This window comes from Mus caroli, unplaced genomic scaffold (assembly GCF_978045245.1).
Source record: "Mus caroli unplaced genomic scaffold, Mus_caroli_1 scaffold_13, whole genome shotgun sequence".
NCBI lineage: Eukaryota > Metazoa > Chordata > Mammalia > Rodentia > Muridae > Mus > Mus caroli.
The window spans coordinates 47,750,594-47,778,547 of NW_028227268.1; the positions used below are offsets into that span (position 1 = coordinate 47,750,594).

The 27,954-nt window shown below is 45.3% G+C and overlaps 4 protein-coding genes and 2 non-coding genes across 9 annotated transcripts in view; 2 read left to right on the forward strand and 4 right to left on the reverse strand.

Annotated features, from left to right (window-relative positions):
* The window catches only part of Smg6 (SMG6 nonsense mediated mRNA decay factor), a 234,164-nt gene extending 233,484 nt beyond the window's left edge, over window positions 1-680 (reverse strand). The window contains exon 1 of the mRNA XM_021176232.3: window positions 518-680. Within this exon, the coding sequence (XP_021031891.1) occupies window positions 518-605 (88 nt within the window). The 5' untranslated portion in view covers window positions 606-680. The remainder of the gene's footprint in view (window positions 1-517) is intronic.
* Srr (serine racemase) lies at window positions 645-16,007 on the forward strand. 3 transcript variants are annotated; one of them, XM_029483653.2, is made up of 9 exons: window positions 645-901; window positions 5,120-5,345; window positions 11,276-11,447; window positions 13,020-13,146; window positions 13,269-13,372; window positions 14,131-14,250; window positions 14,680-14,754; window positions 15,242-15,451; window positions 15,634-16,007. In XM_029483653.2, the coding sequence occupies exons 3-9, from the start codon at window positions 11,280-11,282 to the stop codon at window positions 15,847-15,849; spliced, it is 1,020 nt and encodes a 339-aa protein (XP_029339513.1). In that variant the 5' UTR covers window positions 645-901; window positions 5,120-5,345; window positions 11,276-11,279; the 3' UTR covers window positions 15,850-16,007. The 3 variants fall into 3 exon arrangements, with proteins under 3 accessions (XP_029339513.1, XP_029339514.1, XP_029339515.1); XM_029483654.2 differs by having other exon boundaries at window positions 680-936; XM_029483655.2 differs by lacking the exon at window positions 5,120-5,345 and having other exon boundaries at window positions 680-901.
* On the reverse strand, window positions 15,105-26,901 carry Tsr1 (TSR1 ribosome maturation factor). The gene is made up of 15 exons (XM_021176237.3): window positions 26,552-26,901; window positions 26,285-26,388; window positions 25,390-25,609; window positions 25,144-25,278; window positions 24,196-24,620; window positions 23,120-23,279; window positions 22,600-22,757; window positions 20,566-20,759; window positions 19,590-19,752; window positions 19,263-19,373; window positions 18,555-18,687; window positions 16,977-17,093; window positions 16,476-16,616; window positions 16,320-16,394; window positions 15,105-16,211 (listed from the first exon to the last, which is right to left on the reverse strand). Exons 1-15 carry the CDS (start codon window positions 26,646-26,648, stop codon window positions 16,033-16,035), a joined length of 2,412 nt encoding a protein of 803 aa, XP_021031896.1. The 5' UTR covers window positions 26,649-26,901; the 3' UTR covers window positions 15,105-16,032.
* LOC115032710 (small nucleolar RNA SNORD91 family) lies at window positions 18,379-18,469 on the reverse strand. The gene has a single exon (XR_003838329.1). It is a non-coding gene; the product is annotated as a small nucleolar RNA SNORD91 family (small nucleolar RNA).
* On the reverse strand, window positions 19,063-19,155 carry LOC115032711 (small nucleolar RNA SNORD91 family). The gene has a single exon (XR_003838330.1). It is a non-coding gene; the product is annotated as a small nucleolar RNA SNORD91 family (small nucleolar RNA).
* Window positions 26,902-27,671: 770 nt separating the features above from the next.
* The window catches only part of Sgsm2 (small G protein signaling modulator 2), a 41,039-nt gene continuing 40,756 nt past the window's right edge, over window positions 27,672-27,954 (forward strand). For both annotated transcript variants that reach the window (XM_021176526.3, XM_021176527.3), the window contains exon 1: window positions 27,672-27,943. In XM_021176526.3, the coding sequence (XP_021032185.1) occupies window positions 27,887-27,943 (57 nt within the window). In that variant the 5' untranslated portion in view covers window positions 27,672-27,886. The remainder of the gene's footprint in view (window positions 27,944-27,954) is intronic.

Below are 27,954 nucleotides of genomic sequence, written 5' to 3' on the forward strand. Positions count from 1 at the left end.
CGTAGCAATAGAAGCCAGCCTTGGGGGCGGGGGGTGGGGGGGTGGGGGGTAAGTTCAGCAAAGGAAGTCCTAGCCTGTTAAGCCTTTCTCTTCAATTTCCCCAGCTCCTCCTGTCCGACGCGGAACGGAGGACAACGGAAAGGTACACATACACAGACTATTCTTTTGGGAACAATACGTCTCGGGGCCTCTACCGGACCCTAGCACCCAAGCCAGTTCGTGTCTTCTCCGGACTGGAATTCAGGCGCTGGCGTGAGAGGGTTAGGGCACCGGAGAACAACCACGCCGCCGCGCCGAGCAAGAGGGCGGAGGCTGAAACTCGCGCTTGGGCTCTGCCCCGAGGGCCCGAGGGAGCGGAGCTACAGCTTCGCAGTCTCCCAGGGGCCGCCGCAGGCCCGGGGCGCACTGTTGGGGAAGGGGCGGGGGTTCGGAGCGCCGCGGACGGGGCGGGGAGGAGGCAGAGGAGAGGGAGGCGGGGCGGGCAGGCCCGGCCCAGCAGCTGGGCGGCGCAACTCACCTCTGCTCCCGGCCTGCGGAGCCAGAGTGGCCAGGATTCCTCGCAGTTCCGATGCGGAGATCCGCACACGCTCCAACCCCTCCGCCATCTTCGCGGCGGCTGCTACAGCTGCGGCGACTCGGCCCCGCCGCGCGCAGCCAGGAAACCACGACGGACGGGCGGCGCGCGCTCACCCACTCCCACCCTTTTCCCCGCCCCCCTCCTGCCTGCCCTCCCCAAACGACGGTGGCCGCACTGGGAGCAAAAGCATTCAGCACGTTCAACTAGGACCTTGCAGGAGGGGGCGAACTGGCCGCGGAGACGCCGTGTGCGCGTGCGCAGAGGTGTAAAGCTGGGAAGGTCCGCCGAGGCTCGGAGGTGGAGGCGCAGCGCTCTGGAAGCGAGGTGAGGCGCAGCCAGGTGTGACTCGCCTATGTCAGGTGGGCTCTCGGGTCTAGGGGTGCCAGTATTGCTGCGGTGACCACCGAGGACACTGCTTTTGATCTGGGGCTCGGATTGACGGAGACATCCTACAATCCGACCTCCTCCGATCATTTTAGGCCGAAGTCTCCTTACCGTAGGCCTGGATTGTGGAGCTTAAAGATCTTTTATTATTATCCCCATTACTGGTAAACGGAATCTCAGAGAGTGGAAGAAGTAAATTGCTCCGTGTAACGTTTGATTGTACCAGAGTACCAAAGTCTATGACAGTTCATCCCTAAGAATTGCTGGAGACCATTGTGTGGAGGTTAAAAAAAGAAGGAAATTATTCCTTCTGGGAATTACTGTTAGCACTGAGAATTTTTTTTAATTACTTTTTTAGAACTCAAGTTAATTCTCCCATCTTTACATCTTTAAATTTTCACTGATGCTGGTAAAAATAGCTCATTCCTATATTCACGGTACTTCAAAGGCTGTGGTAGGAGGATTGCAAGTTCAAGCCTGGGCAACATAGCACATTTGAGGCTAATCAGGGCAACATATTAGAAGACCTTGTCCCAAAAAAAGGAAACAAAAAGTTAATTAGACTAGAAGATGGGTACTTTAAGCTCATTGACCATTAACTCCTATTAGAAACGGTGGGGTGGAGAAACTTCCTATCCAAAGACTGCCTTTCTCCAGTCGTTTCTTCTTCCCTGTCTCACACAGTCATTGACCCTTTAGACCCTCAAAAAGTAATAACCAGTTTTGCCTTGATCATAGTATAAAATATTTGATCCTGATAGGACTCATACAGTTCCTGTTATGTGAGAGATATTTCACCATCAAAAGAGAAAGACAATGACTGAGATATAGTCAACAGCTCAAATGAATGGGTATAATTAATTAGAGTGGCCAGAAAAAATGGCAGTTTTTGTCAAAAAGATTTGAGAGAAATAGGAAATATAAAAACTGCTTTCCCGGGCGGTGGTGGCGCATGCCTTTAATCCCAGCACTTGGGAGGCAGAGGCAGGCAGATTTCTGAGTTCGAGGCCAGCCTGGTCTACAAAGTGAGTTCCAGGACAGCCAGGGCTATACAGAGAAACCCTGTCTCGAAAAACCAAAAAAAAAAAAAAAAAAACTGCTTTGCTGGGGCTGGCAAGATGACTCAGCGGTAAGAGCACTGACTACTGAGTTCAAATCCCAGCAACCACGTGGTGGATAACAACCCTCTGTAATGAGATCTGGCGTCCTCTTCTGGTGTGTCTGGAGAGGAGTTGACTGGAGAGAGCTGGGCCAACCAGAGCAAGCAGAGTTGATCCAAAGGTCCTAAAATTCCCAGCAACCACATGAAGGCTCACAACCTACAGCTACAGTGTACCCACATACAGTAAATAAATAAATCTTTAAAAAAACAAAAAAAAAAAAAACTGCTTTGTGCTCCTGGCATGATAGCACATGCTGTAACTCCAGCACTTGGGAGGAAGATCAAACTTTAAGGCTGTGCTCCACCATTGAGTCCATTGAGTTTAAAGCTAAACCAAAGAACGTGAGTAGACTCTATCTCCAAAACATAAGCCAGACACGATGGCACATGCCCAGCACCAAAAATACACAGGCAGGAGGACAGTTTGGTCTACATAGTGAGTTCCATGCCAACTAGAGCTATATAGTAACACCTGTGTAAAAAACACTAACAACAGGATTTTTTTTTTTAAATTTATTTGTTCATTTAATGTATATAAGTACACTGTTGCTGTCTTCAGACACACCAGAAGAGGGCATCAGATCCCATTACAGATGGTTGTGAGCCACCTTGTGGTTGCTGGGAATTGAACTCAGGATCTCTGGAAGAGCAGTCAGTGCTCTTAAACGCTGAGCCATCTCTCCAGCCCAACAATAGGATTTTTTTTTTAAATCCTAACTTGAAGCTGGGTATGGTATCAAACATCTCTAACACCATGACTCTAGATGCTAAGGCAAGAAGATACAAGAGTTCCCAGTTAGCCTCGCTGTACATACAAGGAGTGCAGGCAACACTTGGGAAATGAAGCAAGAAAATCAAGAATTGAGAGGTTAAGGTCATCCTTGGCTATGTTCCAAGCCAATCTGGATTGCATGAGACCCTTTCTCAAAAAAAAAAAAAAGGATCCCCAGCACCACATACACTGGGTTGTTATGGTGGCAGAAGCCTGTAATCCCAGCCCTTGCAAAGTACAAGGGGAAGAATTAGAAATTCAAGGTTATCCTTGGTTACATATCCAGTTGAAGACATCAGTTTGAGAAGTTGTTTCATTTTGTTTTCTTTTGTTGAGCTAAATTCTGTTGTATCCAGCCTGGTTTTGAAGTCATTATGTAGCCAACGATACTTGCCTCCATCTCCTAAATGATGGCATTACAGATATGGATCTATCCTGATGTGCCAGGTTGAAGTTTTACTGGGGATTGAATGCAAAGATTGAATATGCTGGACAAGCACCCTATTGAATGAGTTGTGTCTCTAGCCCCAACTTTTATTTATTTATTCCTTTATTTCCCAGTCTGTCATTTTTTAATAACTTGTCTCATCTTTAATTATATGTATGAGTCTGTGTATGCATACATACACATGAGTGCAGGTGCCTGCAGAAACCAAGAGGCCTTGAATTCCCCCTGGAGCTAGAGTTCGAGGAGGTTATGAGCCACCTGATGTGGGAAATGAATTCCTGTTCTCTGCCAGAACATGCTGTGCTTGCTCTTAATCTCTGAGCAATCTCTCCAGCCCCATGACTTTTATATTTTTGTTTTTTTCGAGACAGGGTTTTTCTGTGTAGCCCTGGCTGTCCTGGAACTCACTCTGTAGACCAGACTGGCCTCAAACTCAGAAATCCACCTGCCTCTGCCTCCCAAGTGCTGGGATTAAAGGCGTGCACCACCACACTCGGCTAACTTTCATTTTTTTAAAGAACGAAAAATAATTTTAAACAAGAAAACTCCCCTAGGACAGTCATGGCCAACTTAATTCAATGCTGACAGTGATCAGACCAAAGAGCCTTTAAGTACTAAAACAGAACTCAGGAACACAATAAATACATAAGGATGAGAGATAATACAAGTTCTAAATGTTGGCAGCTGACTGAAGAGGAGCAACAGGCAAGTTACAGGAAAAAAAGCTACTTATTTGTTTTTTTTTTTTTTTTTTCAGACAGGGTTTCTCTCTGTAGCCCTGGCTGTCCTGGATCTCACTCTGTAGACCAGGCTAGCCTTGAACTCGGGGAGATCCTCCTGCCTCTGCCTAGTGCTAGGATTAAAGGCATGAGCCTCCACCACCCAGCTAGAAAGCTACTAAATTGATGAGGGAAATTTTGAATTTTTAGATTTAAAGTACTCATGAAGAACTAATTAAAACAACAAAAAAGACTTCAGCTTGGTGGTAAATGACTGTAATCCCAGCAACCCAGGATATTACATAAGAGAATTCCAGCCTCTAACTGCTCGTAACTCCAGTTCCTAGTGAATAAGACACCCTCTTCAGGCACCTACATGCAGACACACAAACACACAGACACAAACACACAGAGAAGAGAAAGGAGCTTGGCATGGTTGTGTACCTTTGGAAGGCAGAGGCAGGTGGATCTCTGAGTTTGAGGCCAGCCTCCTCTATATAATGAGTTCCAAGGTATCCAGGCCTACTGTCTCAGCACAGTGTTAATTACACTATTGAATGTGTGTGAGCTCACATGTGGAGGTCAGAAGACAACATGCAGGAGTCAGGTGTCTCCCTCTACCATGTGGGTCCTGGGAATGGAACTGAGGTTGTCAGACTTGGCAGCAGGGGACTTTACCAGCTGGGCCGTCGCCCTAGCTGTCATCCTTTGTCTTCTGAAAACTGCCTCTCACTACTACACGGAAGATTCGTTTTGTTTTTTTCCCCTCCTTCATTTCCCCTTCTACTGCTGTTTCCCTACAGAAGCAGAGAACTGAGGTAATCATGCTGTTGTGTTCACGCTGTCGTTAACAAGGCCTTTCTCATTTCAATTCCCAGTCATGCTCCATCACTCCTTAGTGGCTTTAATGTGCTGGACATATGTCCTTAAATATACATGTATCTTTGCATAATGTATAATGTTTTATGTATGTATTATAAATGTACATAATTGATACTGTGCTATAGATCTCATTCTGTTTCTTTTTCATGTTTCCATAACTACTTCTATTATGTAGTATTTCCTAAATGACCTTACACCCTTTGCCACACTGGTCCTGGGCCAAGATGGGCCAATCAAAGTCCTTACCCAGAATTTTTTGAACTGAAATTGAGAGAGAATCCCTCTTCAGTATGGAAGCCATAAATTGTAAAACACAGGAGCTGTCAGCAGCCATGTGTCCTGCCGTACGGAGCCAGCTGGTCTGCTGTAAGAAGGAAGCCGCCGTGCCAGAGGCAGCAGAGGTGAGAAACTGAGTGACAGTCACGGAAGCTCCCAAGACCGTGGTGCAGTTGTTGCTGAAGCTCCACCTCCCCTCTGTGGTTTGTTCAACCCTTCCTTGGGTTCCATGAGCCAGAGAACCTGGACACACTCATCCTTTGCCTACGTTACTTCAAATTGAGGCCCTACCACTTACAAACTGTATTATGTAGGGCTCTCTACAGGGATAGAATTGATAGGATTATATGTATATAAATAAAGGGTATGTGTTAGAGTGCCTTACAGGCTATGGTGGTTAGTCCCACAATGGTTGTTTCTTGGCAGAAAAGCCAAGAAACTTGTAATGTTCAGTCCACGCTTTGTTGGAATCCCGAAGATGTTGGTTCTAACTCCAGTGAAGGATTGCCTCAGCAGCAAGGTAGATGAACTTACCAGCAAGAGTGAGGGCAAGCAGGCAGGAAGCAAAAGCTTCCTTCTTTCATGTCTTCTTCTGTGGGCTGCCACGAAAGCTGTGACCCAGATTCAGGGTAGGTTGTCTTCCCCTCAAGTGGTCAAATCAAGGAAAGCCAAGTTACCAAGGGAGAGCGGTCATCATATGACAGACATATAGGCCTAATTATAACTATTATCCTTTGTTGCTCCTTCAGCTGTGGTAAAATACACATAAATGTGAATTTGATTACTAGAGGTATCCCATAGGGTTGGAATCATGTAGTAGGAATCTTTTCCGATGGCTTATTTCCCTTAGCATAATGCCCTCAGTGTTCATCTATTTTACAACATGTTAGAATTTCCTCCTGTTAAGTGCATCTTCCATTTTATGTGCATATTATATATGTATAAACATCGTCTATCAGTGTCCACTGGCTTCTCCTGGTTATTGTGACTAATGCAGCTATGAACATGGGATATAGAAATGTTTTCGGTTCTTTTGATCTGCTCTAGGGATGGAGTTGCTGGCTCAGGTGCTAACCCTGGGGCCATTGTTTTTAGGAACGAGCATAGTGTTTCCCATGGCGCCTCCCTGCTTCGGATTCTGCCCAGCAGTCCGTTAGGCTCCCGTTCCGCTCCGTCCGCGTTAGTGCTCATGGTTACAAGCTGGGGTCCCGTGTAGTTTTGATTTCATTTTTCTAGTGATTGATGAATCTGGGAATATTCCATGTGCTCATTGGCCATTTATGTATCTTACCTAGGGAGATTTCACGTTTTTGGAGTGTTTTTATGTTTTGATACAGGGTCTCCTGTAGCATGGACTGGTCTGGAACTAGCTGTGTAGCCCAAAGATGACCTTGAACTTATCTTCCTGCCTCCACCTGGTGCCAGCCTGTACCATCCAGCTTATTTTATGCAGAGTTGGGGGTCAAACCCAGGGCTACTTCTGTCTGAAGGACATCTTTAGTCCCTTAAAAGTTTCTGTTTTCATAAAAGTATCATAAGTGATGTTTTTCTATCTCTTTTGCCATTCAAGCCCCCATTGTCCCTCACATGTACTGGAATGCCTCTGAATTGGGCTCCCTGGTTACGTATTTGGCCTTTCCTTTTTATTCACTGTAATGTAGTCAGAGTATTTTTCTAAAAATGGTGGTGTATCCCCATCACCCAACCCCTCGGGAGAAGAAAGCAAAATGACCATAAAAGTCAAAGTCAAGGCCAGGTTCATATACATACTAAAAACCTGAGTTCAAAATCACAAAATTTTACATATATGTGTGCATGTATTCTAACATGGCGCTTACCTGATCAGAGCTTACTCGAATTATATTACTCTTATTTTAAAAATTGAAAGTTGAACATAATAACATGTACCAGAAATCATGATACTTAAGAAGTAGAGGCAGCTAGCCGGGCGTGGTGGCGCATGCCTTTAATCCCAGCACTCGGGAGGCAGAGGCAGGCGGATTTCTGAGTTCGAGGCCAGTCTGGTCTACAAAGTGAGTTCCAGGACAGCCAGGGCTATACAGAGAAACCCTGTCTCAAAAAAACAAACAAACAAACAAATAAAAAGAGAAGAAGTAGAGGCAGGATCATCAGAAGGCCCAGAACATCTTTGTGCTCCTACACACCAAGTCTCAGGCCATTGTAGGCTATCCAAGACTCTGTCTTAAAAAAAAAAAAAGGAAAAAGCAAGAAAGAGTGACTTAAATAATGTAGCATTGTCCCACAACAGGGTACGTTTCAAGGGCATGATTTGTCTTGGGATGGGTGGGCCTGCTACCTGCATGAGAGGGCTCACAAATCTTTATTTTCCCTTCCCTCCCCCTTCCCCACCCCTTGAGGTCTCACTCTAATTCTGACTGGCCTGGAGCTTTCTCTGTAGAGCAGTCTGGCCTCTCTCTGTCTCCCCAGTACTGAGAGTAGATGTGTCTGCAACCACACCAAGCATAGATTTCTTATTTTATTTCATTTATATGAGTATTGTGCCTACATATATGATTGTACACTACAAGTATGCCTGGTGGCTGGCAAAGTCAGAAAAGGGTCTTGGATCTCCTGGACCTGCAATTATAGATGGTTGTGAGTCACCATGTGGGTGCTAGGAACCAAACTGAGAGCCTCTACTAAAGCAGCTGCTGCTCTCAACTACAGACCCATCTGAGAGCCCCTGCTCTTTTTCCTGGGTGGTTTTGATAGCTTACTTTCTAAATGTGAAGAAAATCCAGGGGAATTACTATATGAATGATGTTTGTCTTTGCAGTTTCAAGTTTCCCTAAAGGGTCTGACATAATGAAAGCCCTCTAAGGTTCAGTGTGGTTAAAGAGGCCCCACATCTGTGTGGGTTCAGACCTGGGATTGGCTAGAGCCTGGAAGTCATGACATATGAGAACTAGACATATAGCTTTCCTTGCTGCTTCTGCAATTCCCCACCCAAGCCTTTCCCTTAAAAAAAAAAAAAAATTCAGATCCCTGTGGAAGCTAAAAATAGCACAGCCAAAGTAAGATCTGAGAACTGAAGAGCAGTTCGTTTTAAAGATACTACTTGAAAAGCTACCTTAAACCATACCAGGTAGTGATGGCACATGCCTTTAATCCCAGCACTTGGGAGGTAGAGAGTCAGGGGCAGGCAGAGCTCTGAGTCCAAGTCCAGCCTGGTCTACAAAGTGAGTTCAAAGATAGCCAGGGCTACACAGGGGAACCCTATTTCAAAATATAGAAAAGGAAAACTACCGTAAGCCATATCTGAAATTATAAAAACAAATAAAAGATTAAAGGGCATCAGCTATAAAGCAGCTAGCCTGGCAAAACACAGGGGGCCCAGTGGCTACATCACCTGTAACTCAAGGTCCAGGATTTATGTGGTGCACAAAGCTCACATGGGCATGCCCAGACACATAAATAAAAAGAAGCCAGCTGGGACTGTGAATAAAGCTCACTGGTAGAGCATTTACCCTGAGTCCTTGGATCCCATCCAAGACAGTAGTGGGGACATACTTTAAAAGCTGACAAGATAATTTAGTAACATGATGAATCCACAAAAATCTTAGTCTTCATTTATATTATCAGTAATTATTCTTAGAATGCCATGGTAGGAGCTGGAGAATTGGCTCAGGAGTTAAAAACAGTAGCTGCTCTTCCAGAGGACCCAGGTTTGAGCCTTAGCATCCACCTGGCATCTCACAGTCACCTGGAACTCCAATTCCAGAAGATCTGATTCCTTCTGGCCTCCATGGGCATCACGCATGCTCATGGTATACATACATACATACATAGACCAAGGCAAAACACTCATTCACATCAATCTATGAAAAAAAAGGTTTTTTTAAAAAATTATATAGCAGGTCAAAAAGCTGACTCAGTGGGTAAAGGCACTTGGATTAGAGCCTGACATCCCAAGTATGATCCACAGGACACACATGGCAGAAGAAAAGAACCAACTCCCAAAGCTTTTCTCTGATGTCATAGTGGGTACCCACCCCAAGACACAGGAAGAAGAAAATGTCATAAAAAGCAATATAGTGCCGGGCAAGGTGGCACATGCCTTTAATCCCAGCACTCAGGAGGCAGAGGCAGGCGGATTTCTGAGTTCAGTTCGAGGCCAGCCTGGTCTACAAAGTGAGTTCCAGGACAGCCAGGGCTACACAGAGAAACTCTGTCCCAAAAGAGCAAACAACGACAAAGCAGTGCAAGGCAGAAGTGAGCAAGCATCCTTTAGATATTGTCTGTTAGACTGATAATCAGCTTGGCAGTGGCTATCAAACGTTACAAGACTGACATCACTGCACCAACATGATGTCTTAGGACTGTGTGTACCTTTAGATACAATTATGAAAACTGAAAACAGAGAAAACTGAGCCCCCCAAAAGAGCAAGAAAATGTTTAACAGTCATGTGATGGATGGATGTTTTGGAAACAGATAATGACTTATTAAAATGGTACTAAAGCCAGACACAGTGGTGTAGGTCTGAAATCTCAGCACTTAGAACTAAAAAGGGTAAGACTGGTCAAGGTATAGTGATTCATACTGTAATCCCAAGGATTGGGAGGCCAAGGCAAGAGGACTGCCCGAGTTCAAGGACTACCTAGTCTACACAATGAGCTCCAAGCCAGCCTCAGCTACAGAAGCCAGACCCTTTCCCAAAAGAATAAAAATTAACAATGTACCCAGGCTTCCTGGCACATATCTGTAATCCTAGCATTTGAAAGATGGAGGCAGAAAGATCAGGAATTCAAGCCTATCCTTGGCTACATAAGTTGAAAGCCACCCTGGGCTACATGGGACCCTGTCTCAAAAGAAAACAGAACCTACAAACCAGAAATGTTGGCACATGGCTGTAATTCTGGCAGTCAGTTGGTGGAAGCAGGAGGATTGTGAGTTTGAGGGCCACAGCCTGTATTACATGGCAGAATCCTCCAAAAAGTAAAACAGAGAGCTCCAGGGCTCATGAATACATTCACATGCTATGCACACATACAATCACATAAACATTTAACCATACAGTGGTGGCATGAGCCTTCAATCCCAGCACTCAGAAGACAGAGGCAGAGGACAGCCTGGTCTACAAGGTGAGTTACAAGACAGCCAGGGCTACACAGAGAGAGAAACCTTGGTTTCTGGAAAAACCAGGGGGAAAAAACAAATAGTCCACTTTTTTTTTTCCAAAATAACTTTTGTTCATTTATGTAATCAGACTCTCAACTATGTAACCCTAGCTAACCTGAAACTAACTATGTTGACCAAGCTAGCGTTGGATACAGAGAGATTCATCTTTCTCTGCTTCCAGAGTGCTGGGATTAAAGGTATGCCCATCACTCCTGGATACATTAATGTGTGTATGTGTGTATGTGTGTGTGTGTGTGTGTGTGTGTGTGTGTGTGTGTGTGTGTGTGTGTTAACCATGTATGTTAAGGCATATGTATGGAGGTCAGGACCACTTGGGGGTTGCTTCTCTTCTTCCATCATATGGGTCCTGGAAACCAAACTTAGGTCATTACAACCTTATGTGCCTTGATCTGCTGAGCTACCTTGCCTGTCACAGTATGTGTTAATTCTTAAAATAAAAATATAAGTCGGGTACAATGGCACACAGGAATAGTCCCAGGAATCAGAAGGCTGTGACAAAAGGATCCCTTGGGGTTTATACCAGCCTGGATGACATAAAGAAACTTGAGATTCATAAAACAAACAAAACAACAGGTGTAGGTTCAAGCCTTTATTCCCAGTACTTAGGAGGCAGAGGCAGGTGGATCTCTGTAAATTGTAAAGGCCAGCCTGGCTATACAATGATGAAAAGGTACATACCTGTACCAGTGCCAAGAGGTGTGTGTGTAGGAGACAGCGGGGCTGAAAACTTCAGATTCCAGGATGTTCCTCTCTGAACCAAACACTGGTAATGAGAGCAGCTGCAGCAGCACTGCAGCCCCTGCCCCCATCCCAGGGCCATTGTCCTGTTTCAGTGTTTTAAAGAATCATTGTTTGGACTGTGCTCTGACCCCTTGCCTTGTTCCTGGGTTTCAGAACCATGTGTGCTCAGTACTGCATCTCCTTTGCTGATGTTGAAAAAGCTCATATCAACATTCAAGACTCTATCCACCTCACCCCAGTGCTAACAAGCTCCATTTTGAATCAAATAGCAGGGCGCAATCTTTTCTTCAAATGTGAGCTCTTCCAGAAAACTGGGTCTTTTAAGGTAAAAATCAGTTTTATTATATATGTTTTCCAAATCTACTGGCTTTATTCTTCTGTCCACTAACAGTAAATAAATGACTCTGGAAACAAGAGGTTGCACAATTTTGAAGATGAGGGTACCCAGGTTTACAACATTGCTATGCCACTTTCACACAACCTAAAATCCATTATAACTGTGGTCCCATGAATCATGTCTAAAAAACTAACGGTGTGAAGCACCACACCCAGCTGTGCATTTTTGCATATCTTAACAGAAGGATGGGGATAAGGTTGCCCATGGTTACATAGCAAATTCAATGCTAGCCTGAGCCACAAGACACTTTTTTTTGTTTATTTACAAAGTAAAGCAGTTAAAAGCTAATTTACTATTATGAATAATACTTGGGGCTGGCAAACAGCTCAGAGGTTAACACTGGCTGTTCTTCCAGAGGATGCTGGTTCAATTCTAAACACCAGCATGGCAGCTCACAACTGTAAGTAAAACACCGATGCACATAAAAAGTAAAAAGGAATCATCACAAAAATTGTTTCTAACTTCTAACTTTTTAAATTATGTGTATTGGTATTTTGCCTGCATGCATGTCTGTGAATGTGTCACATACCCTGGAACTGGAGTTACAGAGTTGTAAACTGCCATATGTACTGTACTGGGAAGTGAACCCAGGGCCTCTCAACTGTTGGGCTCTTTGTAGCCCAAGAAAAATAGTTTATACTTAGTGTAGTGTGAGTATACAATGTTTAGTTATAGAACTATATATATCACAGTGACATTAGATCTTCCCAGATCTACCTTCTGTCCTGCAAAACACATTACACTAGAAGTCTTTTAGAGCTAGGTGTGGCCACTAACCCCTGTAACCTAACACATGGGAGATTGAGGCAAGATGATTTCCCTGAGTTCAAAACTGCCCTGGACTACATAGCTAAGTTCTAGGCCACAGAGTAAGACTCAGTCTTAACTCAGGAGCAGGGCTGGTGACCAGGGTGGCCCAGCATTGAAGGTCACTTGTCCTTGGAGTGGACCTGGATTTCAATAATACTCACTACAGCCGGGCATGGTGGCACATGCCTTTAATCACAGCACTCAGGAGACAGAGGCAAGTGGATTTCTGAGTTTGAGACTAGCCTGGTCTACAAAGTGAGTTCCAGGACAGCCATGGCTACACCCTGTCTAGAAAAACCAAAAAAAAAAAAAAAAAAAACCAGACAAACAATAATGCTCACTCCAGAGGATCCAGCAGGCTCCCACATCATGCATAAGCATACTTAAAGACAAAACTTTCACACACATAAAAGTAATAAAAAAGGAGAAAAATGTGCTGTGTAAGTAATATCATTTTAACCTTCTGTATATGCCACTGTATTACAATTGCCTGTACTATTATTTCTCATTATTTTTACATGCTTGAGTTTATTGCTTTCAAGCAATAGTCTATCATTGTAGCCTCAAGTGTATAGCAGGCTGTTTGTGTAAATACTCTCTACGGTTTGCATAATAAACAAGTGAATGCATATCTCTGAACATGTTCCCATTGTTAGAAATGCACCATTTATAATTTACTATCTCTTCCAGATTCGAGGTGCCCTTAATGCCATCAGAGGCTTAATTCCTGACACACCAGCAGAGAAGCCCAAAGCCGTAGTTACTCACAGCAGCGGAAACCATGGCCAAGCTCTCACCTATGCTGCCAAACTGGAAGGTACGTAACTTTCTCAGGGTAGTATCAAAAGTAGTACAAAGCTACCTGTTTGATTGTAAGCAAAATGATCTAAGTTTCTATCCTAGACAGCCCTCATACTTATCATGTCCTTCCCCTCCCAGGAATTCCTGCTTACATTGTGGTTCCCCAAACAGCTCCCAACTGCAAGAAACTGGCAATCCAAGCCTATGGAGCATCGATAGTATACAGTGACCCGAGTGACGAGGTACAGAAAGCAGTGCTCAGCAACTTAGCATCTTCACATGACTGACGGTCTGCCTCTTATGCCTCCTCTTCTCTTAGTATGGCCAGCCTATCTCTCTCTCTCTCAACCTATTCTCTCTCTCATATCTACCTTTACTGGATATCATTAGTCTCAGCTTATGACTAAAGCCAGACTTGATAGGACATGCCTATTCTAGCACTCAGGAGTTTGAGACAGAATGGCAAGTTCGGCCTGGACGAACCAGCCATTCCACCTTCCTATCTAATATAGTGCAATATCCTCTCCCAAAACCGTTCTTCAGAAAGGCCAAATTCTAACCTTGTATACTTCGCACTTAACTTCAAACATCCTTTTAAAAATCAATAGCTTGCCGGGTGTGGTGGTGCACGCCTTTAATCCCAGCACTCGGGAGGCAGAGGCAGGCTGATTTCTGAGTTCAGTTCGAGATCAGCCTGGTCTACAAAGTGAGTTCCAGGATAGCCAGGGCTATATAGAGATACCCTGTCTCGAAAAAAACAAAACAAAAAATAAATAAATAAATAAATAAATAATAATTTTAAAAAATCAATAGCTTGTCATGTGATGAAGCTCCTCTGTCACCCAATAAAAAATGCATTTTTCTCACAAGTACTCCAGCACACCATGTTTATTTATAGAAATGTGAAAAAAAAATCTGTCTTTTAAGTATTAAGAATTAAACTTTTGTGGAACTAAACTCACTTTAAGTCAAGTAAGCTACATTAATGCTACCTTTTTAGTCCAGAGAAAAGGTCACTCAAAGAATTATGCAAGAAACCGAAGGCATCTTGGTCCATCCCAACCAGGAGCCTGCAGTGATAGCTGGACAAGGAACAATTGCCCTGGAAGTGCTGAACCAGGTAAGATGGCATAATTCTATGTAGCTATTAGTAAAGTGGTTTGCTGTGGATTGTATGTACACATAAGGCTTTGTTTTTAAAAGATTTTGCCAGGCAGTGGTGGTACACACCTTTAATCCCAGCACTCGGGAGGCAGAGGCAGGCGGATTTCTGAGTTCGAGGCCAGCCTGATGTACAGAATGAGTTCCAGGACAGCCAGGGCTACAGAGAAACCCTGTCTCAGGGGAAAAAAAAATTATTTTATGTATATGAGTACACCATTGCTCTCTTCAGACACACCAGAGAAAGCATCTGATCCCATCACAGATGGTTGAGCCACCATGTGGTTGCTGGGAATTGAACCCTGAAAGAGCAGTGCTCTTATCATTGAGCCATCTCTCCAGCGCACATAAAGGTTTATTAGTTGGCCTGTTTACATTATTACTACAGGTTCCCTTGGTAGATGCACTGGTGGTACCAGTAGGAGGAGGAGGAATGGTTGCCGGAATAGCCATTACAATTAAGGTAAGAAAACAACCTCACCAGGTGGTGGTGGTGGCGCATGCCTTTAATCCCAGCACTTGGGAGGCAGAGGCAGGAGTTCAAAGCCAGCTTGGTCTACAAAGTGAGTTCCAGGACAGCCAGAGCTATACAGAGAAACCCTGTCTGGGGGGTGGGGGTGGGGACAAGAACACCTTCTAGACTTCCTAGACTAGGTAAAGGACCATTACCTCTCATAGCCTTCTTTGCCCACTGTCCTTTTGCTCTATGCTGCTATAGAAGCAGTTAACAGTTACAATGGTGGCATCCTTACTCCTCAAGCCCACCTCACAAAGCTATGGTCCTTCCCAATTAGTAGAATCCAGACAAGCCAGTTATCAGATACAACTTTTATTAAAGTGCTTCAAGGTCACGTTTCCATTCTGATCATCAAGGCTAGCACATCTTTAACACTCTCTGCCTCCTTTACGCAGACAAAGGCTGTATTGTAACGTGTGCCTTCCTTCCCCAGGCCCTGAAACCTAGTGTGAAGGTATACGCTGCTGAACCCTCGAATGCAGATGACTGCTACCAGTCTAAACTGAAAGGAGAACTGACCCCCAATCTTCATCCTCCAGAAACCATAGCAGATGGTGTCAAATCCAGCATTGGCTTAAATACCTGGCCTATTATAAGAGACCTTGTGGATGATGTCTTCACTGTCACAGAAGATGAAATCAAGGTAAGACTCAGATGAGAAAACCGCCGGTCTAATTTCTCAGGCATTGTTAACAGAACCCTGAGAGTAGATCACATACTTTATCACAACAAACCCAAATGTCTACTTCACTTTTCGAATGTAACCCACTAGACTCTAGCTCCGTTTCTTGCTTCATTAACCCTTGCTCCTTTCTGTGCCTACAGTATGCAACCCAGCTGGTGTGGGGAAGAATGAAACTGCTCATTGAGCCGACTGCTGGCGTGGCATTGGCTGCAGTGCTGTCTCAGCATTTCCAAACAGTCTCTCCAGAAGTAAAGAACGTCTGCATTGTACTCAGTGGGGGGAATGTAGACTTAACCTCCCTAAACTGGGTGGAGCAGGCTGAACAGCCAGCTCCTTACCAGACTGTTTCGGTTTAAATTCAGGGAAGATTGTCTCTAGATGAAAATTTTGTTTCCATCTTCCTTTAAAAACTATGTTCAAAATCCTAGCCAAGAAAGTGTACATAATAATGTAAATCCTGTACTGAGCAGAGACGTGGACACTGAAATACAAAGCACAAACTGCCTGGTCACAACCCACAGACTCCAACTGACTCTCCATTACTCCATGTCTGCTTCAGACACTGTTGAAGAGAAGTCACTTTTAACCCAAGGTGCCGGCTCTGGTACATATGGGTCATAAGTCCACTTGGGAAACACTCGCTTATAGAGATTCATTAATACTGTGTCCTGAGATTTCAGCTTCCCATCAAAACTGCACTTCATATGGCCATGGGTACCTAGAAGTTAAACGGATAATTGGTCAAAATAAGGTGGACACATTCAAGCAGTGAACTTACAGCCCACTAGTCTCAGATAACCAACCCCTGGGAATCCCAGGTTCTTACCTAGAGGCTCTTTGATGTGTCCCCGGCGGCCCCACTTGGTTCTCAGTTCCACAGGCTTAAACCACATCACATCCTCTTAGAATGGAAAAACAAAGTCAAACATTTACCCACACAGCCACAAGGCCATCTTCCCACCACTCTCCTTCTCACACCTACCTCTGCTGAAGAACATGTACCGCACTACTGCCATCTTAGTAAAAATTTTAAAAGGATGACCACTTAGAACCACTCTCTTTATGACCATCCTGTCTGGGTCCACTGAAAACAGATGGCCTGTAGCGATGAGGCTGTGCATTCCTGAGAAAGAGAGCACTGTCAATCTACGGCCAAGTCCATAGCTCTAGTCTACTTTAAGGGCCCATCCATCTACTACTATGCTACTTTCCCGAGGCAAAGGAAGACCACTAAAAGACATTTCTAATGGAGCCAGTCCCTCACACCCACCTTACATATATTGATTAGTGTGTAAAGTGTGCCAACAGGTAACAACTGATGTATCACTCTGGGCTTACACCCTCAATGAGGCTAAAACTGGTATTTAAAACAAACAGAACACCAGTATTCCTTACTACAGCGAGACCCCAGCCTAAGTACTGAAGAGTTATGGTGCTAGTGGGTGCTTATATGTTTGGTATTTACATTCCAAATCCAACATACCATTTCTTCTCTGCTTGAAAAGCAGCACAGATGCAGGAGGGAACGTGATTGGCGCAAACACTGTCACCACTAAGGCCGCATCAGCAGTCAGGAATCTTTGAAATTTATGTTTATCAGCTTCCATAATAAGGGTCCAAAATAAGTAAACAGAAAAGCAAAAGGCCTTGTGAGAAACCATAAGCAATGCAAAGTGTCAAAAGCTGCACTGCTGCAACATGTGGCCCCACCCTTTAAACTTTCAGCAATGGAGATGAAACCCAGGGCTCTGTGCACACTAAGTGCTCTGCCATAGACCCACAGCATATCCTCAGTGTTTGTATTGTTATTTATGTGTATGTATCTGAGTGCAGGTGCCTCTTTCCAGATTGACCAATGTGGATGCTGGAATCCAACCTGGGTCCTCTACAGGCTCCTGTCTGCTTAGTTTTGAGAGGAGTTCATGTATTGCATGCTGGCCTTGAACTTGCTGTGTACTTTCTGCCATCAAGGGCTAAAGTTCCCAGTTCATTTTTGGTTTCTCTATACTTCTAACTCTTGGGCTTTTTCCCGTGTCAGTGAACGTGGCTGTGAGATGACTGCTTCTGTGTAGGAGAGTAACCTAGTAGGGAAACTGTTCACCTTACTTTCTCAAAACAATACAAAGCTTTTTAATACATCTCATTTATTTGGGGGTGTGGGGGCATATATGCATAGAAGTCAGAGGACAGTCCTCTGCTCCACCATGGGAGTCAGGGCACTCACTGACTGTAGGTCCTCAGGTTCAGCAACTAGTCCATGTTACTTTATATTTCAATTACTCAGGTATGTCAGTGTGGTCTGTAACAGTGCCAGCTGGGCATGGTAGTGTACCCCCCCTCCGCCTCAGTACTCCCAGCCTTCTGAAGGTCAAGGCCAGCTTGGGCAACATATTAAGACCTAGTCTCTCAATTATCAAATAAAATAAAAATAGAAAGTAAAACAAGACAGCTACACACACACAAGTTACTTAAACAAGCAAGTAATAACAGTAATACTAGGAGGGGAAGGTGGGAGGACCCAGCTCAGTGCAATAAGATACGCCATCTCAGCCGGGCGTGGTGGCGCACGCCTTTAATCCCAGCACTCGGGAGGCAGAGGCAGGCGGATTTCTGAGTTCGAGGCCAGCCTGGTCTACAAAGTGAGTGCCAGGACAGCCAGGGCTACACAGAGAAACCCTGTCTCGAAAAACCAAAAAAAAAAAAAAAAAGATACGCCATCTCTTCGATAAAACTTTTGTTTACAAAATGTTCACACGATGGTAAGAGAATGTACCCAGAGCACCAGTGAAGCTGTCACCATCTTGTCTCCTGTCACTGAAAGGCAACACATATTCCTAGTCCTGAAGCTACACTGGGATTTAATACCTACTCTGGAACAATACTCATAGCAGAGAAGCCTCAGTACAACAGCTTGCATCACTGGGATGCTTCAGACAGGTTCAGACATTTTGAATAAAAACATCATTGGCTCCTAAGTCAGAGTACTAAAAATATTTCTAATCCCAGAGACTTTCAACCACAAAGAAGAAGTGGCAAAGCTCCAGCAGCTGTCTGTGCTTACCTGCTGTGTGCTGAGAGAACAAAGGCGAAGCTCGGAAACGCCTGAACCCACAATGGAATATCAATTCTTCTTTCGCCTTCACAGGTTCCGTGTTGCCAGGGTTCCGGCTCACCACCATGTTCAATACTGACATCTGAGGACCAAACAAGAAAAAGCTTCACATTCTAGGCATACAACAGCCTAACCTGAAAAGCAAAGCAAGCAAACATCAGTCACTCTAAGAACTGACCATGCTACTTAACAAGTCAAATGACATCAAATACCCACCAACTGACATCATGGTGCGTTTAGGCCTCATTGGTGCTTCCGTGCACATGTGTAAGCACTGTTCCATAAAGAGCCCCCTCACCACCATATACCCCCCCCAGCCACAACCATCCAAGCTTCTTCAACCTTTATGCCAGCCTTCCCACTCCCAGTATACATGATTATAGGCTACGTAGAGAAGAGATTTATACATGGGCATAGACATTTACAACTGCTAACCCCCATTTGATCTGAAAAACACATTTAGAGAAGTCTCAGAACCACACAGACTACATCAAAAAGATGCTTCAGACAGGTTCAGACATCTTGGGCATAACCATCATTGACTTCTCTATCTTAATTCCTCAATCAAAAAGGTAGGCTCTCAGCCCAATGAGCAAAGTGTTGTACACTTGGGAAAGGTATTTGTACCTCTCCATTTCCCACAAAACACTGATTTACCTTCTGTTCATAAGGTAGCAAAGAAAATGCAATCAAGGGCCCTCCTTGCCGGAAATACTCAACCACTGAGACAGGGACAGCAGAAACATGGAGTGTGACATACCAGCCCACCTGCCAGGAGAAAGCACAATAGTCACGGGTGCCAATAATGATGAAACCTTTCTCCAGGTATGTGCTAAGCCTCATCTCTCAAGACTGACACTCATAGATGCATCAACCACCCAGATTCAACCTTCTCAGCTACTTATCTCTGACTGCTCCTCATCCCCAAACAAGCAGCATGATATCAAACAAAAACAAATTAAAAGGTGGGCAGAAGGCAGGTACCTCAGCTCCTTCAGCTTCTTTTTCCTCAATCTCTTTAAAGATTCTTTTTCTAGTATTAACAAAATTCTGAAACTGAAATATCCGAGCATAATCTCTAGGAAGGTTTTCTTTAGGGTCCCAAGGAGATGTCCGGAAACTCTTGAGGCCTCTATATTTCTGAAATCTAGAACGTAAGTTTTAAAGAAAATAAGACGTTTAGTACTACATAAAACTCACCTCACTTGTAAAATGGTTAAGGCTCTAGGTTGTTCAAAGTACTCTTACTAGGGATGTAACTCACTGGTATAATGCTTATCTAGTATGCCCATGGGACCAGGGTTCAATCCCCAGCACAGCACAACAAAGTCTAGCACTGGGGATGCCGGGGCAGGATCATGGTTCCACATCAGCCTAAACTGTCTCAAGAAACTAAGGCACCAAATGGTCTAATAGGCTAGAACTGGGCATGGAAAGACACACCTACATTCCCAGCTCTTGAAACATAGTGGCAAAGGATCAAGGCTGGCCTGGTCTGCATGAGAGCCTATCATTCACACAATCTCCAGACTAACAGCTTTAGCAAAAACCATGTTCTACAACAGCTTCTAACAAGTATTTCAGAATCAAGCCAGGCTTTTCAAAGAGGACAAGTACTTACAAGTACCTGTCAGGAATATAGCTCTTCAACCTGCCTTACATCAGAGCCTTACATTTTCTTTTTTTTACAAGCTTTCTTTCAAAATATACACTCTTACTTTCCAATTTTTTTTTTCTGCGCATTTACTCCCACAAAGAATATTTGCTAATTAACCTTCATGTCTCTCTCACTAGGGCCTCTGAACAACTCTAAACCTTGATAATATGCTGCTGCTTCTCAGCGTGTTAGTCCTTCCTTCAAGGACAAGAACACTGTTGTTCTCTATTTGCTTTCTGCTCACAGACTTCTAAACCATGAAAGTTTTAAATAAAACTTGTTTGAAATCACTTGTTGACTAACCGAATTCTAGCAGCCACATCACGGGGGGTATCCATTTCATCTGGAAACATCTCTTCCAGTCTTTCTTGTTTATATTTCTCCAGCATTCTCTCCTCGTCCTCTTCATCTACGTTCTCATCGTATAGATCATCACGCACAGACTCCCCGAGGGTCATAGTCTCACACTCTTCCTCTTCTTCCTCACCACTGCCATCCTGTAAAACGGAGAATTAAAAATGTGCAATATGAAACATACTTATAGTCTTAACATTGAGGAAGCTAAGGCAGGTGATTCACTATGAGTTTGATGGCAGCTTGGGTGAGACTAAGATGGTCTCCAAAATAAAAAAAAAAAAAAAGAGAAAGAAAAAGAAAAAAGAAAAAAACCCCAAAAGGGCAAGGAATGTAGCTCAATTGTTAAGAGTGCTTTCCTACCCAGCACACATGAAGCTCTTGATTAGAGCCTAAAGCTGGGCAGATTTCACATGCCTACAGCATCAACAGCTGGGTTCAAGGTCACCCTCAGCTACAGAGTTTTAGGCAGCCTGAGATACATAAAAGACTACGTCCCAAAAAATGAAAATCATAGCACCTATAAGATGGCTAAAAATGTAAGGATGCTTGTTTCCAACCCTGATAATCTATTTCTAAACCTGAATTATATCCATGGAATTCAAATAGTGGAAAGGGAGAGATGGCTCCAGTAAGCTTCCTGACTACCACACACTAGTTCACATATAGACACAAGCAAGCATGCAAGATGGGCATAGTGATAGGCACCTCTCATCACAGCATTTGGGAGGCTGGGGGTGTGTGAGAGTTCAAAGAGCAACATGTGACCCAGTCTCAAACACCTCCCTCAAAAAGCCCCCCCCCACATACCTAAAAACAATGTGTGTGTGGGTGTGGTTCAGCTGGTGATATGCTCACCAGACATTTGTGAAGAAGCCCTGGGAGTCGATTGATTCCTAGCACCAATTCCAAAACTAAGTACGTTAGAGTACCTCCATAATCCAAGCACTGGGGAGGTAGAGGCAAGAGAATAAGTAATTCAAGGTCCTTCTCTGCTACACAGGGAGCTCAAGAGTTAATACAGGGGGTGCATGAAAAGAATAAAAACAAAACAAAAACCTATCCAACAGTAATAAAATGTCCCGACATTTAAAAAAAAAAAAAATAAAAAGCTAAACAAAATAGCTATCAGGCTTGGTGTCACAAATAAAAAGCTAAACAAAATAGCAATCAGGCTTGGTGTCACAAATGATCCTAGTTCTGGAAAGATTAGAAGGATTGCTGTGTGTACAAGGTCACCTATGGGCTAGTAAGATCATCTTCTTTAAAATTAAAAAAAACAAAAACAAACAAACAAACAAACAAACAAAAAACAGCAGAATCCACCGATTTCTGCCCCAAAAGGAATTAAATAAAGATCTAATTAAATTTTTAGCCACCTATCTGCAACCAATATAAATATAACAATGTAGGGCGAGACTATGTTTATTTGAGTACAGGTATGCCTGTAGAGGTAAAAGCTTAACTCTGGTTGTCTTTCCTCACCTTCTGCCTTCAGACAGGATCTTTTGTTTTGTTTTGTTTTTCTTGTTTTTTGAGACAGGGTTTTTCTGTGTAGCCCAGGCTGTCCTAGAACTCACTCTGTAGACCAGGCTGGCCTTGAACTCAGAAATCCACCTGCCTCCCAAGTGCTGGGACTAAAGGTGTGCGCCACCACTGCCTGGCAAGACAGGATCTTTTAATGTTTGTTAACTTGGCCTCAGTGTTCCAGAGATCCTGTCTCTACTACAAATCTTGCCACAGAGCACCGAGTTCACAGAATTACACCGCGACTTCTGGCTTCTTATGGGTCCTGGGGATTCAAATGCAAGTCCTAAAGCTTATGTGGCAAGTGCTCTTCACCCAATGTGCCATTTTCCCAACCTCAAATGATACACATTTCCCCCTTAGTTACAGCATAGTTCAGCAGCTGACTTTACAGTACAGCCTTGGTTTTGGAGCTATAATGGGCCACATAGGTGACCCAGTGGCCCATTTTCTTACCTGAGACTCCTCTTCCATGAAACCTTCGTGTTGTATATCATCATATTCACCACCTTCGCCATCACTTTCATCACCTTCATCCAGAATCCACTCAGCCTGGTAACTGGATGTTCCTTTAGGGACCTTCTTTACCACTCTGGACCGTTGTTTCAGTAAGTCTGTAAAAGTACAAACAATTTTTAGTATTCTTACCTATGCAGGCACTGCTACCAACATGAAAGACAGCAGCTACACAAGAACACAGACTTCTTCCAATTTTAACTCAGCCGCCTCACATTTAACGACAAAGACACAGCTAAATAAACCCTGCCTTGGGCCTAATGTCATTTATTATTTAAAGAGACAAGCCTGGGGTGATTTCTAGAGGAAACAGAGCTGTGCTCAGTGTTTGCTTAGTGCACCCAGTTGGCATTTAAACTCCAGTCACTTCCTCATCCAGCCCTATAAGCATGAGACCGTTGACCAAGTAAAGAGCATACAGAATTAAAGTCAGGAGAGTAACAAGCTTGCTATCACTGACCGTCTGCCTCATCCAGCTCTTCCTCAGTGGGCCAGGTCTGCTCTCCTTCCATAGGATCTGGAATAACCTCTGTTTGTAAAGTCTCCTGGTGATCAGGGTCTGCCTTCATCAGAACCTTAAGGTCTTCTTCCATGTCAGCAGCAGCATCTGTAACACAAACCTAAGACCCAAAAGCAGGTAAGAGCCTATCAGACATGCATCTGAAAGACCCACCAATTAACCAGAGAATCACTTTCCAAATGGCCATCGCCTAGCATTTGATCTGCTCTCCTAACTAACTTGTGCGGTTGTTACTAATCTTGACACTCTCCTGTTTATTACACCACCTTTCAATCAAGGTGCTCTCTTCAGAACAGTGGGGAACGCCTTTTATCAACACACTCAACTGGCAGAGGAAGGCTGACCTCTGTAAAATTTGTGGCAAGCCTGGTCTAAGCCACTGCTACATAGTGAGGTCCAGCCTTTTAAAAGTTCAAAGAAAGCCAGAAGTCCAAGTGTGGCGGACACTGCTTTAATTCCTCCACTCGATCACTGGATGTAGGTTCTAAGTCCCAACATAATCCCTTCAGCTCTGCTGAACTAAGTCATTCACCCCTTCCACACACTTGGCTAAATCTGGTCTCTCCTATGCCGCTAGCTACTGTACTCTGAGTTTCCACAGCAGGTCTGAACCTTAACTACTGTAATTTTTAAATTCACAAGTATTTGAATTTTTTTCCTAATTCAAATTAAGTTCTAAGACAAGAGGCCACATCTGCCAACGGTGCAAAGTATGTAGAAAGTACCAGATAAATACACTTAGCCCGCATGTGTCTGAATGCCTATTGCCTGACATTTCAAACTAGCAGTAGTCTTCTCATTGGCCTCAGCATGCAAACGATCTGCTTTGAAAATTTAAAAACCAGGGTGGGCCCACAAGGTAGGAGAGAACCAGACCTTGCACACCAGTGATGCATACCAAAAGAAATTCAGTAAAAAAGTTGAAAACAATCAATCGCGGGCAAGAAATGTAGGCAAGTAGTGGAGGGCTGGCTTGGCCGGGATTCGACTCCCAGAAATGAAAACCCCAATCTTACCTCCATTGCCATGTTTGTTTTCTTCTGGGATTTTATCACTCTAGGATTTAAAAGGAACGGATCCACAGGCGCATCTATTTGATTCATTTGGAAATCTCCGTGTCCAACGATATGCAGCAAGCTATTTACATTCAGAGTCCTCCCACGAACATAGCCTGAGATTTTCAAGGTGCCCACTAAGTCACTCTCCTCACTAGGCACGAAGTCAGCAACATGGGCAAACAAGTAAGCTCGCCGATCCCGAAAAGCAAGATGCCGTTGCTTCTGGTTAGCCAACTGTCTAAGTAGCATTCCTGATTCCTGCTGCGTGTCTAGGAGCAGAAGTTTGTCTTCAGGGAAGCGTTTTTCCACCGTTTTACTTAGCTTCTTTCTGGCATCTATTTGTTTCTTTGGTGGGAAGCCAGAAAGGCCCTGGACAGCTAGTGCTGAAAGGAGAGAGAAGAGCGTAGGAAGTCATTGTTTGACCACTTGAAAATCCCTTTCCAGTCCCCAGACAACCCAGTGGTCAGCTCTGCCGTGGTCCCAGAGATCACTGGGAAACGCAACACTGAGCCAACAACGAAATGTCACTATGAGTGTTAACTTTCTATTCCCCCACTGGACAACAACCCAGGAATAAAAACTCACTTTAATAATATAAAAACAACTGGGTGGTGCACAGAAGACAGTGGCAGGCGGATCCCTGAAAGATCAAGGCCAATCTGGTCTACAGGGCCAGTTCTAGGATAGTCAGGGCCACCCAAGAGAAACTCTTTTTGTCTCAAATAATAAATAAAGAAACAAAGAGAAAGAAAAAAAAAATATATGAAAATGTTTAATCTGGTAAGTATAGCCCACACCAGCAGAATATAACCCATTGATTTACTCCTAAACTAAATCTTAAACACTGTGCCTGCATGACCAGACCAGAGCTGTTTTCTTTGCTGGTCTCCAATACAGCACACTTACTATAGGTGGGAAGGCCCTGAGCAAAAAGGCAAGACAGGCAATAATCCCCAGTACTGTCCCAGCCTTCTAGTGGGTCCAGGAGGAACAGAATGGTATCAGCGACTTTAGCCATGTCTAACAGAGTATGCAGATCCCCTGTATACAAAAGACACCATAAAAAAAAAAAAAAAAGATAGTTAGCACATTATATTCAAGAGATACAACTACTTAAACACAATGAGAGAAAAGTATCGCGGACTCTCTAACCTGGTCTTGCATATGTGAAAAACCATCGATGTTTCAAGCTAGGGCACAGAAGCATAAAACTCTGGGTGTTTCCCTGTTCACTCAAATACACCGTTCCCAAGTCTTCATTCTGAAGCAGTTTAAATGCCTCCGGAAGGGAAATCCTGCTGTGCAGAGGCACCACCAGCACCTGATGCGGAGGCCCATCCTTGCTGCCCAGCTGCCTCTTCTCGGCCAGAACCTAGCAACACAAAGATCCAATCATTTGCTTCACTATTCTATCTTCAAAAATACAGGTGCTGTAACCCCAGGGCAGAACCCCTTTCTGTTGCTTTGTAAAAGTACCAAGGTAATTTTAGGTAACGTAAAACTTTAGAAAAGATCAGAGCAGGCCGGGCAGAGGTGGCACACGCCTTTAATCCCAGCACTCGGGAGGCAGAGGCAGGCGGATTTCTGAGTTCGAGGCCAGCCTGGTCTACAGAGTGAGTTCCAGGACAGCCAGGGCTACACAGAGAAACCCTGTCTCAAAAGAAAAAAAAAAAAAAAGAAAAGATCAGAGCAGCCAGGTGTGGTGGCCCAAGCCTTTAAACTTAACACTCAGAAGGCAGAGGTAGGAGGATCTGAGTTCTAGGCCAGCCTGGGCTACACAGTGAAACCCTTTGTTTAAAATAGTCATCATCTACAAAAGAGCAAGCCCGTATAAATAAAGATGACCAAGGACCAAGCATTCTCTCGTAAAAAGCCACGTGTATGGATGTGCTGTCAAGGAGTTTGGCAGGGCCTCGTTCTAAAATGAACACGGCCTGAAGGTACTCTGGGTTTACCTCCGTTTTCGGCCCATTTCCGTGTCCCATTTTCTAGTTTGAGACTTTACAAATCTCAAGCCATAAGCTTCCCCACCCCCGCTTCTACTCACCGACTCCCTCTTCTGCTTTCGGAGCTGGCTGGCGCGATGCCTCTGGTCTATTCGACTGAGCTGCCTCTTAAGCTTCTTGCAGAGGATTTTCGGTCCTACCCGGCCTGGAAGGCAGATCGGAAGTGGCTGCTCTTCTCCTCTCAGTCAAATCAACCAACAAGAACCTCCCTGGGCTGCTTAAAAGAGCCTTGGGCAAGGGTCCCAAGTCTAGTCTCGGTGTGGGCACGGGTACCGGCTAAGCAGCCCCTCTCCCTCCTGTCTACTCACCTTTGCTGTCCCGTTGTGCGGACCCACCGCCGTGGTGCCGCCCGCCTTTATGAGCTTTATTCTGCTGCTTCAGCGGCCCGGAGCGGTGAGCCGCCATTCTGCAGCCCACGTGTGCACCAAGTGAACTCTACTTCCGGGAGGACCGGAGCGTTTCCGGCCCCGGGGACGGACTTCAGGCTAAGCGCTTCCGCGACCTCTCGCGAGGTTTTTTGCCGCCAGCCTGCGAGCGCCGAGTCCTGAGTGTCCGCCGAGACGTCGTGGTGCCTTTTCCCACGCTGCAGCCCTCTGCTGAGAGCTGGAGGATGCCGGCAGGAGTCTCCCGGCTCCGGCTCCGGCTCTGGATTAGGAGGTCAATTTTGCGCCCATCTTTCCATTTTTGCACACTTCAGTTGCATCACGTGGGAAGAAATAAAAGTCTTTTCACGTAGACTATTGCACGCCGCTCTCTGCGGTCCCAGGGAACAGTATAAAGGGGTGACATTTGTACCTGAGTGGCCTTTCCTTTCCTCTATTACTCTAACTTCCAACGCGAATCACTTAGAAGGGGCTCGTGTCACCGACTCTGGAATGTCTCTTATTCCAACTCGTGCCCCCCTCTTCCCACAAATTTGCAAGATGAACCAAAGCGGACGTCAGCGACCCAGAGGAGAGCGAAGGCTTCCCCTTGCGCTCGGGCACCTGTTCTTAGGAGCTCGCGGTCGGGTCCTTGCTTTCCTCCTGCAAGCTCTGCGACTGAACTGCAAGGAATATATGAACACTCCACGAGATCCAGAGGAGTGACAGGACCAGGTTCGAACCACAGTGACCTATAGCCCTGGCTCCCTATAGCTCCTCTCCCAGGGGCCAGAAGTCGGGAGCGGTCACGGTGGTTGAGGTTTGCCCAGACACAAGCACATTCCCAAAGTCAGCCCGCTGCGCCGCGCCGCGCTGGCCAGAGGCTGACTTCCCAGCGCTCACAATGCGGGTTCGCGCCCTCGGGGCGGGAGCCGGCCGGTCGCCATGACAACCGTCCCTGCGGCGCGCGCCCGGGCCCGACGCCCCCAGGCGTCCGCACCCGCCCTGACCCCCCCCCACCTCCCCAGTCGCGGCGCACACACCCCCTCCCTGCCGGCAGTGGGAAGGGGCCGGGCCTGCTGCCTGACGTCTGCGGGGCTCGGAAGATGGCTGCGGAGCTGAGCACCGGGCAGTGGCTGCGGCGGCTGCAGGCGGGGAGTGCAGCGGGCGGGGGCTCCGCCTCGCGCGTGGGGCGCTGAGTCGGGAGGCGCGGAGGCGGTGAGGGCGCACCGGGGGGCTCAGGGGGCCGCTCGGTGCCACCTGCCCGCCACCTGCCGCACCATGGGCAGCGCAGAGGACGCGGTCAAAGAAAAGCTGCTGTGGAACGTGAAGAAGGAGGTACGGTCCGG